This window comes from Uloborus diversus, chromosome 10 (assembly GCF_026930045.1).
Source record: "Uloborus diversus isolate 005 chromosome 10, Udiv.v.3.1, whole genome shotgun sequence".
NCBI classification, from domain to species: Eukaryota; Metazoa; Arthropoda; class Arachnida; order Araneae; family Uloboridae; genus Uloborus; species Uloborus diversus.
This window is the reverse complement of record NC_072740.1, coordinates 56,048,031-56,067,638: the sequence shown is the minus strand read 5'-3', so window position 1 is coordinate 56,067,638 and position 19,608 is coordinate 56,048,031. Positions and strand designations below refer to the sequence as shown.

General features: G+C 37.2%; 1 protein-coding gene across 2 annotated transcripts in view; it reads left to right on the top strand.

Moving 5' to 3' along the window:
• LOC129231571 (acyl-CoA dehydrogenase family member 11-like) overlaps positions 1-19,608 on the top strand; it is a 110,600-nt gene that overhangs the window by 83,886 nt on the left and 7,106 nt on the right. For both annotated transcript variants that reach the window (XM_054865929.1, XM_054865928.1), the window contains 2 exons: positions 11,194-11,458; positions 19,035-19,098. In XM_054865929.1, the coding sequence (XP_054721904.1) occupies positions 11,194-11,458; positions 19,035-19,098 (329 nt within the window). The remainder of the gene's footprint in view (positions 1-11,193; positions 11,459-19,034; positions 19,099-19,608) is intronic.

Here is a 19,608-nt window from a genome sequence, read left to right as displayed (position 1 = left end):
ATAGCCTCTTGGCTTCTAATAACAGAGAAGAAACTCCAGCTTTACTTTTAGTTATATAAGCTTACGTTTATTGATTTGCATTGCAGCAGTGGTGCATTTCCCCAGTGTTTTTCTGTATACGATTTCTTCACTAGTCTGTAGTTTAAAATTTTTTTTGTTTTTCAACCATAAGATAGAGTTTCCATGAATTTGATTATACATGGTTAAGGATTTGACACCTTTATTTTATTTTATGCGGATGAGTTTTGATTTTACGCGGATGAGGCATTTGCAAATAGACAAAATTTTCCAATCTTTCAAAATTTAAACTTCTAAGACTGCAGATGAAACATAATAAACTGCTTTTTGAAGTGATGATAAGCAAGCTTGGGCCGTTTGAGGACATTCTTTGCGATGGGTTCCAGAGCTCTTTCCGGAAGTAAAGTTCTTAAACTCACACAATTCAGATCTCACTGGAATACAAGCTCTTAGAAGTGACAAAGGAGAATGAAAGCAACGAGGATACTGATATTGATGACTCACAATCAAAAGCTTTCTCACTAAAAATTTTGAGTCATTCCTTGACAATGACAACTGATTTTTCTGATTTGTTAGCGAAGGTAGATCCCATCATAGAAATGACACGAGTAATCATGAAAGCGTTAATACCCCACGAAGAACTACAGAGAAAAATAATTAATGACTACCAAAAGAATGTCACTACCATCTCCTTTTCATAAGCACTAAGTTAACTCATGTTTTCTTTCTGCACATTGTGCATATGTATCAGAATAAGTACACATTAAACTCATTATATGTGTTTATCTATCACTAGAATGAAGTATCTTTTTCATCGTGGATGGTTCATTATTCGGAACTTGTTTTCCTAATTAGTTGAGGCGAAACCCCCTGCTTTTATTTTTAGGTTTAAGCTCTTGTTTATTGTTTATAGTTTAACATGTGGTGCGTATTGCCCAATGTTACTCTATATTGTATATACTGGAGCTTAGACACTCTCTTTGAGCTCATAGTTAAATTTTTTGGTCTTTTGACCATATTTATTTAATTCTCCATGGCTGATGAGCTCTGGATTCGTACTTTGTCTTTTCCTGTTAAATAGCTACTTGCAATTTTCCTTTTTCTCATCATTATTTTTTATTAATTGTTTAATATTTGGTATTTGGCTTGCATATTTTTTATATTTTCTTGGCTTTTTAGTTTTGCTGCGTTGCGCATCTATGGGCTTTTGGTGTGGTCTTTTCAATATTTTTCATTTTTATTATAATTATTATATATATATATATATATAATATATATACAGTCAAACTCTGTTAATACTTCCTTGGTTAATACAAAATCACAGTTAAAACAAACATTTTGTTAATTAATTAAGTTTGGTTTACTATTGAACTACATTAAAAATTTAATGGATATTGCGTAGAACAAAAAGAAAGTTTCGGTTAAGACGAATAAAACTTTTGACCTCTCCACGGAAAAATTTCCCGATTGGGAGTACTTTTTTTTCTGATACTTTGTGTCATTGCAGAAAGCTCACCATGCATTCCTAATCCTTTGAGTAACGTCCTACCCATTTTTAGTTATCAAGTGGTGACAGCTATTCTACCTTTTGTACCCCGGTGGCACTGAAAATTTAAACTGACAAATGACTGCAATCAATGCAGCCCCCTAGGTATTACTTTCACATTTTTCAAGCTTGTTAGCTCTCAAGGGCATGGGAGGTGCTCTGTACAGCATTAGGCTGGGCTACTGTTAGAGCCAAGGTATTTCTCCCACTATTGCTATTCTGAGAATGAAACAGTTGAAATTCAACAGGGAAACTCATGCTGTTGCTGTTTACCTTTGAACAGGTAGGTAGGTCTACTTAGGAATAAAAGTATCTTTTCGTTTGGGTACTGCCACTTGTCCCTTTCCCCCACTTCATTATCACTTTTCTTCAAATAGGTTCTTCAGTTTATCACTAATACCATTTAACACAATAAAAATGCTTGTTCCACATATTTTAATCTCCCCTAGAACATCAATAAGGCAGGTTATTTCATGTTGTAACTTAGCTTACCTTTTCTGGTTCATGAAAGCAAAAAATCCCTAGTATTTATCCTGAAAGTCTATGTTTCTTATATAATTAAATGCTGCTTTTTCTGGTAATCGTTTTCAAACCAATGATGGGTGACATAAAAAGAAAAGCACTATCAGCTCGTCATAGGCAGATTTACAGGGGTGCGCCACACCCCTAACACTTTCGATGGATTTTGGAAACAAAATGCATATATATATATATATATATATATATATATATATATATATATATATATATATATATATATATATATATATATATATATTTCATCAAAAAAACTTAGTTTGGAAAACAACATATTTTCACAGCTGCAATGCAACTTAATTTACTTAAAAGCAACTCTCCATCACTCCCCTCAATATTATGCAGTTGGTTGTGTAATACATGTGTGTCCCCACATCGTCAGTGGGAGTAAAAGTGATGCAGCCAGGAGAAAGACTCAGCCCCCCCCCCCCCTCCCGAAACGTTCGACCAATTCCAGTTTGACAACCAATTGTCGTGCCAAAAGGATGCATGACCCTTTGACAAGAGCAAAAAGAGCCTTAAGAGGCGTTTTTAGGACTTTAATTTCAGGAAATTACTGAGGCTATGCCCCGATTTCCAAGCTCTGTCCCTGGTGGGGGACCCCTAAAGGGCCGTTTTCGAGACTTCAATTTCAAACACTTTTTGATAGGAAAACTTCCTTTCTCTCCCTCATCTAACTTAGCTAAATATGACTTTCAAATGTTTTTATCAAGGAGAACTCCCGCATATCCTACACCTCCCCTAAAAAAATCCCAAAGATGGCTTGAAATTGAATTTTTAGAGCCTCCATGCTGAAAAATTTCTTGGGAGCCCCATGGAACCCTCTCTCTTCCTCAAATTATGTCACCAAATATAGCCTAAAAGCCTTTTTAAGGCCTTCAATTTTGAACAATGCCCCCTCCCTCCTCCATTAACGTCTCTACATATATCCTGAAATTGTGTATTTGAAAACTTAATGTCAAAGAGTTTTTAAAATCATCCTCCAAGCCCTAACTCTTTTCCTAAAGGCATCAAAATTAGCCTGAGGACTTTTTCCCTCTTCCCACAATCCTAGGTACACTACGGGCAAGAGAAGTATGACTGTACATCAAAGAAAAAAAAGTCAAATTATTTATTATTCTGCTCTGTTCTATAGAATAACTGTATACTCTTCAATTGAGTATTTAATGACATATCATTAGAATTATTTTACTGCATAACAACAACAACCATAGTTAATAAATCCCCCCCCCCCCCAAAAAAAAAACAACTTACTATTGCACTAATAAGGTCAATGTGCCAAATTAGGGCACGTAAACCAATGAAGCCAACCCTCCATTTTTCTATATAGCATAGCAACAGTTCACTAGATCGGGATTTAATTGTCATCAGAAAGCATAACTGATGATAAAGTGTTATAAGTAAGTAGTTTGTTATCAACAAGCTAAAGTAGCAACAGTTATAACAAAAGTCTTGTCGAAATTGCCTGATATATTTTACAGAAAATTTTGTTTGTCTGTGGCTCACTGTAGTTTACTTAGTATAAAAAAGTTATTTGCTCTAGAAAGTATAATTTATGTAGTTTACGAATTCAAAAAACAAATTGTCGCTGTGTATCACTATTTTTTCCCTGTGGTTTGATAGTCCTAGCAAAATAGACTGCTGTCCAATGATCGGCATTATTATGACTCCAGTGTCCTTATTAAGAATCTTAAGTACCATGAGGCAGATATGATCCTGTCTTGCATATTCTGCACATTCATATGTGCGCGAACTGTGACCAAAAAACAGAAAATAACGACTCATCAGTGCCTCGAATGTGACGATTAAACTTTCTACTTTCCATTGTAGTAAATATGGAGCTTTTTGATAATGATATTGAGCTTGTCAAATGTAGTTTATGTAGTATGTTTTTGTATTAACAATAAAGATTTTTTTCAATTTTTTTTTTGTTTAAAAGTACTTTTTATCATTTTATCAGAGTCAGTCTTATTAAGGACCTGTGTTTCGACTTTGGCCAATTAGACATTTTTTGTTAAACTACCAACAAACATAATTTAAACTTATAGTTTTGTGTGGAATGATTTTTTTTCCTAATTCTGTCCTGAGTCATTTGATGAATTCACAAACATTGGAGCCAACGGAATCATAAAATAGTGAAATATCAGGTCCTACCTTAGGTTGGCCTTATTTGGCACACTTACTTTTTCAAAAACCATATAAACCAATTTCAAGTTCTTGCACATCATTCCAGTAAACAGTGCTATAAAATCTGCTCTGAAATCAAGTAAAACCAGCATTTTTAAGGTAAAATTTCAAAATGTTCCAAAAGAGGATCCCCGGACCTCCTATTTGGCCTGGGGACCGCCCCCAAAGACACCCAGTATTGTTGCACAGCCTAAATCCGCCTATGCAGCTCGTGAAACGTTAAACATATAAATGATTGGCAGTGTATTATGTTTTTTAAAAAATACACACATAATAAATTGTACATATGAAGGGCTACGGGGAAGAAAGATCAAAGTCCATTTTTCTAAAAAAACTCTGGTTAACCAATGGGAACACGTAGATTATTACAGACAGTATTCAGGAAAAATATTATTCTGGCAAGAATCATCATAGTGAGTGAGTTTTAACAGTGAAGAATGAGGCTAACTTGGAAACGATTCGAGATTTCAATTTCACAAACGTAATGAGGAAAATTTGAGCATGGTGCACTATGATCGTTCTTCCTCGTGGCCCTTCATATACATTTTTTCTTCCCCATTTAACATAGTCACGGTTGTTATGAATAATGGCTAATACAAACAAATTCGTAGATTTTTGACTTTTCATATTAACCGAGTTCAACTGTATATATACACTGCTCGACATTGAAAATGCAACATCAAGAAGGAGTGTTCAGAAATTTATGCAAATTTTAGAGTAGACGTACATCGATGAGTTATGTAAATGATGTGAAATGCGCAGCTCTCCGACGCACGTGAAATAAGATGTAAGGAAAGGAACTTGCAGAATGGGCAATATTCGTATAGTTATTTCTGACTGGAGAATTATCGAAGAAATTTTGTTTTTGTCTTGGAAGATACGTGTAACACGAAAGAATGCCAGGCCGACGTCAACGAAGGCACTTCCAGCAGATAGATGATTTTAATAGGGGTATAGTGATCTGACTGAGAAGGGGAGGTTGGTCCTTACATCAAATCGTAGCTGATACCCACATGGATGCGAGTACAGTGCATCGGCTGTGCCGAAGATGGTTGGAACAACGAAATGTGGCAAGATTAAGGGGGTTCATGGGCAGCCAGAGTGATGTCAGAACGTGTGGATCGACACATCCACCAAGCTGTAGCAGACCCGCAAGTCACTTGTTCCTCGGTTCTGCAGCAGGTGCAAGATACCCTGAATGTTCCCGTGTCAAACAGAACTATTTCCCATCGTTTGGTCGCACGTAGTCTGCAATCACAGCGTCCGCTAAGAAGACTGCCGTTGACTCCACAACATAGACAGCAACGTTTAGTATGGTGCCGGACTAGAGCGACATGGATGACAGAATGGCAAAATGTCATGTTCTCAGATGAATCCTGCTTCTGTTTATACAGTGATAGTCACCGAATACGTGTGTGGCGTCGACGTGGAGACAGATCTAGTCCGGCAGTAACTGTGGAACGTCCCACCGCACGACAACATGGCATAATGGTTTGAGGCGCAATTGCGTACAATTCCATATCACCTCTAGTTCGTATTCAGGGCACTATGACGGCCCAACAATACTTGGATAATGTACTGCGGCCGGTGGCAATCCCTTACCTTCAAGGGCTACCTAATGCAATTTTTCAGCAGGATAACGCCCGACCACACAGTGCTCGCATCTGCCAACATGCTCTCCAAACCACACAAATGCTTCCCTGGCCACCATACTCTCCTGACCTGTCACCAATCGAACATGTATGGGATGTGATTGGACGCCGTTTGCAGACTCTGTCACTGCCTCGTTCAGAAGACGAACTGTGGCAAATGGTTGAAAGAGAATGGAGAGCCATCCCTCTGGACACCATCCGCACCCTTATTGACTCTATGCCTAGACGTGTTTCTTCATTTATCGCTGTCCGCGGTGGTCCTACATCCTACTGAGCCGACGCCGTTCTCGCTCTGTATTCTGCCTATCATTTTGAAATTACGATCATTTATTATTCCTTGCTGTCCCTGTCTTTTCTCCGAATTTCATCACTTTCTGACCACTCCTTCTTGGTGTTGCATTTTCAATGTCAAGCAGTGTGTATATCTATCTATCTATCTATCTATATATATATATATATATATATATATATATATATATATATATTAGGGTGGTCCTTATTTATATGGGGAGAAAAAAATTTCGGAATTCAACAAGTGACGCCCCCTAGTTTTGTGACACTATAATAAAAAGTAACGTGTGCAAAATTTGAACTTGATCCGTCAATAATAACACGTGCCCCTAGGCCGTTGAACTTTAACACTTTTGATCATTTTCCCACAAATCTTCGAAATTTTTTTTCACACTCAGTACATCGTTTCTCCTATGTTTGCAAAATGTTTTTACAGTGAGGTAGCACTAAAATTAATCTTTATAATTAATTTATATCATCTAAAGATTTTACGTTGAATAAGAATGAAATAAGGCTTTAGAAACTTTCCTTAATCGTACGCCTTTCTCAACGTATCTCGATAGTGTGTATTTTTTCCCGATAGTCTGAAACGGTCTGTGAAATAAATTGTTTTTGTGACTCATGTTCGGTAAATTAGTTGCAAAATTCTTTGATTAATTGTGCTCCTCTTTCAGTTGTATCATTCACAATTTTCAATATTTTAACGATCTTTCTTCCCTTTAAAGAGTTTTCTTCATTTTGCCGTAAATCAGAATCAAATAGAAAAAAATCTTCTAGTATTTGTAACTTATCAAACAGTTTTATTGACTCGTAATCGATTCTATGAAGAGGAAGATCTTTACCAAGAAAGTATTCCAAATCATCTACAGTTATCTGAAATTTGTTAAACAGTCATCAGACACGTCTTCCATATCACAAGCATTTTTTGGACTAGTGTGTTCCTATCTTCAAAGTTAATTCCTTCATCCAATATGGATAAAGTTGCTAGTTTATCCCCTGAAACCATAAGTGATTTATAAATTTTCCAATCACTGCTTCTGCTGCATGTTTGTCATCATTTTGTACGCTGCTAGTTTTTCAGACATATTATTCAAAGTAGCCTTGATTGGGTTGCTGCGAAAAACCATATCTTCATACAGCATTTAATTGTAAAACAGCTTTGTAGAACAGCATTGAAGGGCTTTGCTTTCTTTTCATGTAAGGTCAATTTAAATTGTTTCCTAAATATAAAAATTTTTGAACAAAAATTCCTTTTGCCACCCATGCGGCTCAGGGATAAGCTCCAGGTTGCCGAAAACATATCCCTGTAGGAGGAAATTTACCAGGAAATATTATTACAAGTTATGAGAGTTATCTGTAATCTTTCTCAATTTTGCTTTTTACGAACAATAAATAATATGTCATCAACTTCGTCTTTTAGAATTTAAGTAGTATGTGTACTTGATTGAAATGTCATAAGTTCTGAATGATGGAGATCTTTCCACAAAATTTTGAAGCGCTTAAATAATCGAATATCTGATCTGGAACTAAGAAAGGCAAGAACTTCTTTAAGGACACACTCTGCAGTACGATTTCAAGTGCATGATGATGGAAATCCTAATGTAATATATCACCGTTCAGTATTTGCTATAAAAAATTGTATGCACAATTCATTAGTATTGCAAGTCGTTGTATCAAACACTACAGCTAGAACAGTTAGTAATAAAAAGCTATCATATAAGATATCATAAGCAACTGAAAAAACATCTAAGGAATTCCGTGTAGCTGTTCAATATTAGGACCTGAAGCTATCACGGTAATCCTGTCGGCGATCTTGTTCCAGTTACATTTGGATGTAGCTTTGTAGCCTAGTGAATAACTACAAAATCTAAATTTGAATTCATGAAATTTAATTTTACGTCTCGAAGATTTTCTCTTGCTCTCTTAAGGAATGTAGCATTGATCACTAGGTCATTTGGATTCAAATTTACTGCATCTATGTAGGCTGTAAATAAAGGAACAACATCTTTATCCCTAATATGGCATTTGTCTAACAGTGATGAAAGGCGAGCAGATATCAATAGTTGTCAAGCTTTTTTGCATTGAGGTAGACCAGCTATAGAAAACAAAAGTTCAACAGTTTAAGATAGATATCCATTTCGATTTCTAAATCTTGTGAATTGCAAGAATTTGATGATAATAAAGGACTATGTACTGAAGTAGAAGAAAATTAATTTAAAGTATAGATTTCTACATTGTTCTGATCTGGATATTTTTTTAAAATTTGTATTTTAGCTATGGAAAATACAGTATATTTTTATGTTAGGAGTAATCAAGGATTTTTTGAAATTTATATTTTAAAAATTAAAAATTGTATAAGCATTTATGTATGTTTATAACTAAAGAACAGCGAATCAAAATATAATTGCAATTACTTACATTTATAGCATTGAAACCTTGAAATTCTATTTGCCACACCTATTACATACACAGGGAATTTTGTAAATCAACACCCTCAAAGCCTGGAGGAGGCAATTTGTTGCTGTCAAAGATCATTCATTAATGGCCTAGGCCATTCATTAATGGCCTATAGAATCCCTTGTGTCCATCTTGGTGGGAAGAAAAGTTCCCCTGCTGCTTGGTTCGAACAAGCGCAGAAGAGCGGTATGCTCGACCCAAGGCCATTGGTGTACATGTACCCTCTGTAACATGTTAAACATTACAGAATGAAGGTGAGAGAATGGTCGGTCTGGAAGTAGCAGCATCTATTGAGGTTCAAAATTACTTTAAATAGAAAACGTTAGAATTATTTTTACGTAAAAATGAGAAAATCCGCAATTTTTCCTTCGAAACTCAAAAAAGGGGGCCCCAGGGGCACGTGTTAATATTCATGGATTGACTTAAAATTTTGCAGGGATCATTTATTTGTATAATGGAACAAATTAAGGGGGCGTCGTGTAAAATAACTGCAACTTCAAAAATAAGGACCACCCTAATATATATATATATATATATATATATATTAGGGTGTACCCAAAAAAACCAACTTTCAAAAGTTGAACGTAACATCTCACCCTCTAAAAAGTTTCCTATGGTGGACATTAAACCACTTGTAAAATTTCATAACTCTACAAAAATATTTAGAGGTCCCCCAAGAGCCTAGAATTTTGCCAAAATGTTCCAAATTTAGTAAAATTTCACTAAAGCAAGGTTTTACGTCCAAAAGCGCCCCCTACATTATTTCAAAATGTTTGAGCTCTAGTTTATTGTTTTTAGCTTAGCAAGTGGTGCGTTTGCCCATTGTTACTCTATATTACATGTACTGGAGCTTAAACATTCTCTTCTAGTTCATAGTTAAAATTTTGGTCTTTTGACCATAATTAATGAATCCTCCACGGCTGATGAGCTCTGGATTCACTCTTATCTATTCCTACTTAATAGCTGTTTGCATTTTTCCTTTTTATCATCATTTGTTATTTATAATTTGTTTAATATTTGTAATTCTGTTTGCTTAATTTTATATATATATATATATATATATATATATATATATATATATTAGGATGGTTCTTATTTATATGTGAAAAAAAAATCGAAATTCCAGCAGCAAGGCCCCCTAGTTTTGTGACCTTATGCTAAAAAGTAACTTGCACAAAATTTGAACTCATTCGATCAATAACAACACATTTCCCAAGCACATTGAAGTTTAACTTTTCTGAGATTTTTTCCACAAATCTTCAAGTTTTTACTTCATACCCTATTCATCTTTTATCGTAGGTTTAAAAAAGTTTTACAGTGAGGTAGCAATAAAATTAAACTTTTTAATTACTTTATGTCAATTAAAGATTTTACATCGAATAGGAATGGAATAATGCTTTAAAAATTTAATCTTAATGGTACGTTTTTCTCAGTATATCGCGATCGTGTTTAGGATATTTTCCCCAATATTGTTGGACTGACTGTAAAATGAGTTATTTTTATGTTTGGTAAACTGGTTGTTAACTTTGTCGATTAATTTGACTTCTTTTTCAGCCGTATCATTCACAACTTTCAGCAATTTAGCTATATTTCTTCTTTTCAAATAGCTTCCTTTATTTTGCCCTGAATTATAATCAAGTTGAAAAAAATCTTTTGGTATTTGTAATCGATCAAACAATTTTATTGACTTGTAATTGATTCTAATAGAGGAAGATCTTTACTAAGAAAGTATTAAAAATAATTTTCTGTTATCAGAAATTTTTTGATTCAGTCATGGGACTCATCTTTCTCATCAGCAAGTATTTTTTGGATTTGTCTCTTCCAAAAACTGCTTAAGTCTTTCACAGCCGGCATCAATATGAGAAGAGAATGTTTTTGGTATTATTGGCTGTGGCCTAAAGGAAAAAGAAGAAAAACCATATATTTCATTGAGCTCTGCAGCTGACATCATGGGTGGTTCGAAGTTACTAATGGGCTGCTCCATTCATTCCACTGGTGGGTGTCAGTTCTTTATTAGACGGCGTTCCCAAATTGCTGGTGCATCTTGGTTCCTCAGTGGATTGCATCCTTCTGTTGGATGGCGGTCTCCTCTGATTGGTGCACTCACTGATGGAAAATGAGAATGGCTTCAAATTTGAAATGGGAGCGGACATCAGTCTGTTTTAAGCTGTCGTGACGAGCAGATCTAGGTGTGGGGTGCCATGTTTTTGGCAAATTGAAGTTCTCTTCTTTTCTATTGAAATTTAACGGAATAATCTGTTGCTTAGACATCAGTATGAGACTCACGCCTAATGATGTGCATCCCCTTTTGCCTTGCTGCAGCTACTGTAAATATGGTAACTTAAATGCTATTTTTTTTAAAGTGGATTCTAAATATGTTTAATACTTTTTTCTTGAAATTATGGTGTTTTAACAGAAAATTGTTTTTACCTGAGTGCTATATGAAAAATATAAATATTGGGGGGAAAAACAGAAAGTTTCTTAATGTACTACATTTCATTGCAGGTTCTACCTATTTGGGAAGGAACAACAAACATTTTGTCACTTGACGTTCTAAGAAGTTTCTCAAAATCAAATTTTGAAACATTGTATGCACTTCATAGGAGTATTGCGTCTTGTATTGAAAATGCTCAAAATAGGGATTTGTGTATTTCATGTGCAAATGTCAACAAGAGTATCAAGTATATTTTAGATTTTGTACAAACATTTCCAGAACAGTTGAACGTTGCTTGTAGAGATCTGTCCTACAGCATAGCTAAAACTTATATAGGTAAGTTTTAAATAGCTCTCTTTTCAACTCCCAATAAAGTTTTTTTTGTGCATTTTTGTTATCTTCTGTTAATTTAATGCATAAATTAATAGCATAGTTGATTGCACTCTTGTTATTTTTTTTTAATAAAAAACTTAGTTTTCAGCAGAATGTCAGGGTTTGGCACTTATTGGGATACTAGATTTTTTTTCATATAGAGCACAGTGAGAAGCAAAGGGATGTAAGTGGACATTTTCAAGTTTTGAGTAAAACGTGTTTAAAGATAACATCCTAGGTTGGCTTTCATTGAATTTTTTTTCCAAATCATGCTGTATAGCAGCAACTACCAGGGCTACTAGTACCATCTCTTGCCTCAAGACAGAGGAGAGGTTCACCTACCATGTGTACTAGTTATCTCCAAATTTTTAATTTTGCCACTTACATCCCTTTGCTTCTCACTGCCTTATATGTTCAGTTTGCTAATCGTATAAGCTATTTAATGATAAATTAATGCTTACATAAAATTACTTAATTCTAAGTAAAAAGTGAAGGATTTATCATTGGAGAAAGCATATTTTTTGATACAATCTGGATTTAGTAAACATCTGAGTTATAGTTAAAACTTTTGTTGACAAAATTTTTTACTACTTTAAAACTTGGAGTTGACTGAAAACAATGAGGGCATTCCACTCTTTGTGACAATGATTTCCAAGTGTGGGAGTGTGTGCAAAATAAATAAATAACAACAATACTTATAATAATGTAACGGATTCGGTGCGACTTCCACTTTCTTGAAATGAAGACACAGTTCTTGATAAAAACACAGGAAATTTATTTACACTATGTACAGGAAAGATCGTCAACAACTGCTAAATTATTCATCAGCAATTAAGCAATTATCACACAACACCGCAAACTCAACGTTTACACACGTATTTACTTCCAAATACGAAAACAACACAGCGAAATGCCTCGCTATAAACAGAGCAAAATGCCCTCAGCTCGAAATATCAATCCAAACTAACTGTTTATCGATCGCTAACGGCTTAAATACACCGAAAAGAATTTTCTCAAATATTCCACACGCTTCTCGAAATGCGTTGACCGTTATCAATGAAAAGAAAGAAAATAGGGGTCGTATACTTTAGCCGAATGAAAAAGGGGTTGTATATTCATTACGGGAAACTATTTACAGGTTACGTTCCTACAATATTTACTATTTACAGGATTTGTAACATTGCCCCCTTCCTAAGGACTGCACGTCCCGGGCAGTACAATCCCCAGAAAGGGTGCCAAACTTCTATCACAAGTTTACAAATATACACATTAATTAATAACTAACAGATACAGAAAACACAATAATAACAAGAAATATTACTAAACATTAAAAGCAAAAATTATCTACAACTTTTATGTTATCAACCATGGTTGTTTACGTAATACTCATGAACTATGGCCATAGTATGGGGCTAACCGATCATAATGTACAACCCTAGGTTTTGCATTAGGTGATTTTTGGATCCTCACTACGACGTCATTTAGTCGGTTAACGACTTTGTAGGGTCCATCCCAATGCGACTGCAATTTGGGTGAAAGACCTTTCCGTCGGATGGGATTCCATAACCAAACCTTGTCGCCTTCGTTGAATTCATGTCCAGTAGACCTTGTGTCGTATCGGGTCTTCATCTTCTCCGCCGCGATGTTGATTCGCTCTCGTGCGAAGTTATGAACGTCTTCCAACCGGGCCTGGAGATCCTGGATGTACTCCTCAGGCGATGAAGGCGCATCCGGAGGACGACCGAAGACGAGATCACAAGGTAGCCGAAGCTCTCGTCCGAAGAGCATCTGAGATGGGGCATATCCGGTAGTCTCGTGGACAGCACTGCGGTAGGCCAGCAGGAACAAAGGTAGCTTCTTGTCCCAATCCTGTTGATTTCTGGATACCATAAGTGAGAGATTGTTCAGGATTGTGCGGTTAAATCTCTCCACCATGCCGTCCGATTGTGGGTGTAGTGGTGTTGTCCTAGTTTTCTCAATTCCGAGAATTTGACATAGGCCCTTAAACACAGCAGAGATGAAATTCCTCCCTTGATCGGAATGAATCTGCAAAGGTGTTCCGTATCTCGAGATCCAATGTTGGACTAGAGTCTCTGCTACGGTGGTAGCCTCTTGATCTGGAATGGGATATGCTTCCGGCCATTTGGTGAAGTAGTCGATGGAAACAAGAATGTATTTGTTCCCATCAGCAGTTCTTGGTAGAGGACCCAGGATGTCGATCCCAATTCGTTCGAAAGGAGCTCCAACGTTGTACAGATGTAACTTCCCTCTGCTTCTCTTCTTCGGTCCTTTACGAGCAGCACAGGCGTCACAAGAATGGCACCACTTCTCCACGTCATCCTTCGCCTTGCTCCAGAATAAGCGCTCCCGAACTTTATTAAGGGTTTTCAAGACACCAAAATGTCCTCCAGTCGCACTACTATGTATTTCTTTCAGAACATCTGAAATCCTTGATCGGGGAAGTAGTAACTGCCACCTAGACGTTTTGCCGTCATCAGATTCCCATTTTCGGTACAGTACGCCGTTCCGTAAATGGAGTGAATTCCATAAAGCCCAGTATCTTTTTGTTGCAGGACTAAAGATGGAAACGTCCTGCCAGCTAGGTCGCCGACTGTCACTTTCCATGAACTCTAAAATTGGTTTTATGTCGGGGTCTTCAAGTTGATCTTTTCGAACTTGGTCATCACTCCATGGATCAGGTTCTGATAATGTTGGAGTCACTGTCACCTGATAGGCGGTAGGGCTAGTCGTTCCATACTGTTTCTCGATTCGGGAACAATAGTGGCAGTTCTCAGGACAGGGTCTCCTTGATAAAGCGTCAGCATTCCCGTGAGATAACCCTTTTCGATGCTTGATCTCCATGTCATATTCCTGGAGCCGCTGTATCCATCTGGCTATCTGGCCTTCTGGATTCTTGAAGTTCAAAAGCCAAGTTAACGAGGCATGATCTGTCCGAAGCAGAAATTTTCGGCCGTAGAGGTAATGATGGAAGTGTTCTACAGCTTTCACTATGGCCAGTAACTCCTTTCTGGTGACGCAGTAATTTCGCTCCGACTTTGATAAGCATTTGCTCCAGTAAGCGATGACATGTTCATTTCCGTCAATTTCTTGGGATAAAACAGCTCCAATTCCCTCGTTGCTCGCATCAGTGTCCAGGATGAAGGATTTTTCAGGCTGAGGATAGGCGAGGATAGGCGTTGATGTTAAAGCCTCCTTCAGTCGTAGAAATGCATCTTCGCATTCTTTGGACCATTCAAACTTTTGCTTGCTCTCCGTCAGCTTATGCAAAGGTCGTGCAATGTTGGAAAAACCCTTCACAAACTTCCTGTAGTACGTGCAGAGCCCCAGGAAACTTCGCAACTGATGGATGTTTTCGGGACGACTCCAACTCCTGACCGCAGATACCTTCTCTGGATCGGTTTGCACACCTTCAGAAGAGATGATGTGACCAAGGTAGTTCACTTCCCGGCGGAACAAATTACATTTGGACGGGCTTAACTTCAGATTGGCTTCCTTAAGCTTTTGCAGCACCTTCCTAAGATTTGCCAGATGTTCTTCGAAGCTGCGTCCCACGATGATGATATCGTCTAAGTAGACCAGACAGGATTCGTAAGAGAGTCCTCTTAACACTGTCTCCATAAGACGCTCGAACGTAGCTGGTGCATTGCAGAGGCCGAAGGGCATCACTTTAAACTGCCATAAGCCTTGTCCAGTTGTAAACGCTGTCTTCTCTCGATCCTCAGGGTGTATCTCAACCTGCCAGTAGCCGCTCTTCAAGTCCAGGGTCGAAAACCACTTGTGTCCGGAAAGAGTGTCCAAGGTATCGTCTATCCGTGGAAGAGGGTAACTGTCTTTCTTGGTGATTTCATTCAGTCGTCGGTAATCGACACAAAATCTGGTGGAGCCATCTTTCTTTCGGACCAAGACGATGGGAGAGGCCCAGGGACTGGATGAGGGTTCGATTACATCATTCTCCTTCATCTCTTTCAGGAGGGTCTCAACCTCTTCCTTCTTGGCGAACGGTAGTCGTCTTGGATGCTGTTTAATAGGTGGGTGTTCTCCAGTGTAGATCCTATGCTGCGTTAAATTCGTACGGCCAACATCCTCCGATGTAGATGAAAACAGATTCTTAAAGTCATCCACCAATTGTTCCGCAGCAGTTCTTTGATCTTTCGATAAGGGTGCACTCCCAATTAACTTCGATGTCAAGGACTCAGAAGACACAGTCTCGGGGGAATTGATTCTTCTAATGATGCAGTTTACTGGAGTACAAGTTGCTAACACTTCACCTTTCCGAATATTCCTTGGCCTTTCACTCACGTTGGCGACTCTTACAGGAATTACATCCTTAGAAAGGTCCACAAGCGTAGATGCTACCAGCAGTCCTTTTAGGCTATTGCTTAAGTTGGGGGATTCAATGAGTCCAAATCGAAAACTATTGCTTTCTTCAATGGAGCCGGGTATTAATGATTCTGACCTTGAGGGAATTGACAAATCTGTTTGGGCTATTATTTGATGAGCGGATTTGACATCACTTTCTGCAGGGAAAACGGCTATGTCTTCTCTCATCGAGTGCAGCTCATTAGTCTTGAAGTCGAGAGTGAAGTCATATTTCTTCAAAAAGTCCAATCCGAGAATGAAGGGGTCCGTGATATTAGCAACGAATGCCGTATGATGGTAGGTGGCATTCCCAAACACTATTTCCAAGTCCACTTTACCGTCAATCTCAATTTTGTCACCTGTCACAGTCTGGAGACTTACGCGTGGCGATGTCCACAGCAGTTTCAATCCAAATTCACGAGCCACATCTGTCCTAATGATTGTCACATTGGCTCCAGTGTCAACAATCAGTCTGCAGGGGTTCCCATTTACATGTGCGTAAATGAAAAGTCCATCACTGCCACTACTAGAAGAGGAAATCTGCAGAGCTTTAGTGGTGTTGATTTCCTTCCCTCGCGTAATTTGGCGAGCCGGACAACTCCTTCGCAGGTGTCCTTCACTACCGCATTTCCAGCACTTCTGCTCTTGTTTCTTTTGGGCTGTTATGCTGCTCAAATGTCTTGTCAAGTCACCGAGTTGTCTCTCAAGTTCAGCGAGGTGGGACGACCTGGAATCAGACTCATCAGCTTCCTGAGTCCGGATTAGATGGCGATCCACACGGGTTGCTTCTTGGGCGGCCTCGTATCTCATCGCATACATCAAAGCGGATTTCAAGTCGTTTACATTCGCCATCCGGAGGGCCTTCTGGATCTCAGGATTCCGAACTCCGTCGATGAAGTAGTTGAGTGCCAGGTTGTCCCGAACATCCGCAGGACAGTCGCAAAAAGCAAGATGAGACAGTCTCTCGACGTCCGCCGCTAGCTCTTGCAGGGTTTCCCCGGTTTTCTGGAAACGGGACTTCAACTGGAGTCGGCTGAACTCTTTCTGGCATTTCTCACCGAAGCGAAGCTCCAACGCAGATGTGAGGGCGGCGAAATCCAGGCGCTGGCTGTCCGGAAGGGTCTGAAGAATGTCCGCTGCGTCACCTCTCAGGGATGCTGCAAGATGGCAGGCCTTGGTAGCAGAGTCCCATCCGTTCGCTTCCGCCACTATCATGAACTGAGTTTTGTAAACCTGCCACGAAGTTTTCCCATCAAATGTGGCAAGTTTAATGGGCGGTCGAGCAACCAATGTGGGAGCGCCAAACTGTACAGAGCTGCTTTCCGCGGTCGCCAATCTCCTTTCCACGTCCTTAAAGATCTCTTCTTTAAGTAGATGAAATCTTCTATCTTCTTCTTCAAATTTATTTTCTACAGCATTGAATCGGCTTTCAACGGTATCAAATTTTTCTTCAATAGCATCAACTCGATGCTCTATGTCATTAAATTTATTTTCCATCACAGTCTTTACCGAAATAAGGTCGTTTTTAATTTCTTCTTGGTTAGACGTTAAGTCCTTTTTCAGCACCGTTAAATCGCTTTTTAACTGGTCTTGATTTGCCAACATACTTGCAGTCAGATCACTTTTTAATTGGTCTTGATTAGCCGCCAAACTTTCGGTCAAGTCACTTTTCACAGCATTAATTGCTTCCAGAAGTTGTTTTAATTGGTCATCCATTGCGCGAGTAATCACCATAAAAACAAAGTCTATAAATTCAAACAGTCTTTATGAAAAAAATGTCCAAAGTCACACTTACTCCAAGAAAGTCCAGAAGAAGCCCCACATTGGGCGCCAAATTGTAAGGGATTCGGTGTGACTTCCACTTTCTTGAAATGAAGACACAGTTCTTGATAAAAACACAGGAAATTTATTTACACTATGTACAGGAAAGATCGTCAACAACTGCTAAATTATTCATCAGCAATTAAGCAATTATCACACAACACCGCAAACTCAACGTTTACACACGTATTTACTTCCAAATACGAAAACAACACAGCGAAATGCCTCGCTATAAACAGAGCAAAATGCCCTCAGCTCGAAATATCAATCCAAACTAACTGTTTATCGATCGCTAACGGCTTAAATACACCGAAAAGAATTTTCTCAAATATTCCACACGCTTCTCGAAATGCGTTGACCGTTATCAATGAAAAGAAAGAAAATAGGGGTCGTATACTTTAGCCGAATGAAAAAGGGGTTGTATATTCATTACGGGAAACTATTTACAGGTTACGTTCCTACAATATTTACTATTTACAGGATTTGTAACAATAATAACTACAGCAAAACTATCTCTTCAGAAGTTTCAGGTATGCTTAGACAGGGTTCGCCGATATATATCATAATATATATCACAATATATATCCGATATTTATTTTGAAAATATCATGATATATATCATGATAAATCATGATATTTTGATATTTTCAATATTTATTATTTCAACTATGGTTTTTTTAATATAAAAATTATATTAATCATAGTAATATTGTTAATTTATTATTAAAAATAACCAAAAAGTTATGTACTATATTTTTATGATGTGTTAATACATCATTAATATATAACTAAGCATTATAATATTCCTTTTTAATTTACATTCAATTTAAAAGTGAATCATTTAATATTAAACGTTGGTAAAAAAAATAAAACAAAATGTCCCATGAATGTGCACCGACTAATGCACAGTTGATAAGTCTAGTTTCATCATTTTCTGTATTTATTTATGATATATATCTATCATAAATAATATATGATTAAATATAAATAATATTTCATAGATATAAATAATATATGCTGATATATATCTATCATAAATCATAAATAATATATTATGATATATATCTTTTTCGTGCTTGTTTTATCACTGTGAATTGTTTTCTTATCAATATTTATTTGGCTTATTAGTTTAGTTGCTTGTGCACATCTATGGGTTTTCGGTTTGGCCTTTTTTTTTTTTTTTCATTTTTATTCTTTATATATACATAACTATCATTAATATTTAATAAACTGGAATTTCTGTAACAGTGTTTTATGTGTGAAATTAATAACTATATTTTTGAAATTGCATATTCCAATGAAAGTATTAAAATTTGCCGTGTTTTTCTTTGTTAATTAGGAGCTCTTTTGATTGAAAACGCAAATACTACCAACTCACCTACAGATATAATTTCAGCAAAGAGGTAAAACTTTTTGAAAAATCAAAATTCTATGTCCTTTTTTCGAAAAGGCCTTCGACTATGACAGGAATAGAAATGCTAGAAGGTTAAAAGCATTTATCACTTTAAAAAAGCTCTAGTACTTTTTTTGACGTAAGATTTCTTTCCTTCTATCTGTAAACAATGAATATATTTATTACACGATGCAATGTACAAGTAATAATTTGCCCACTTCCACTCTTGTTTTTCTGCCATTTTTATTTATCACTGGTAGCTTTCTGTGTGCAGGGCTTTAGTACAGTAAAACCCCTCCTAACGGACACCCCTCAAAGGCGGACACCCCTCTTATGCGGACAATTTTTAATTCTCCTGTTCCAATGCAAATAACATTATTAAACCCCTATCCTGCGGACACCTCTCTATTGCAGACAAAAAAAATTGTCCCGTTAGTGTCCACATTAGAGGGATTTTACTGTATAAGGCTTTTATTGGTTTAAAACAAATAGGGTATAACAGAAGCAGAACACAGATTTT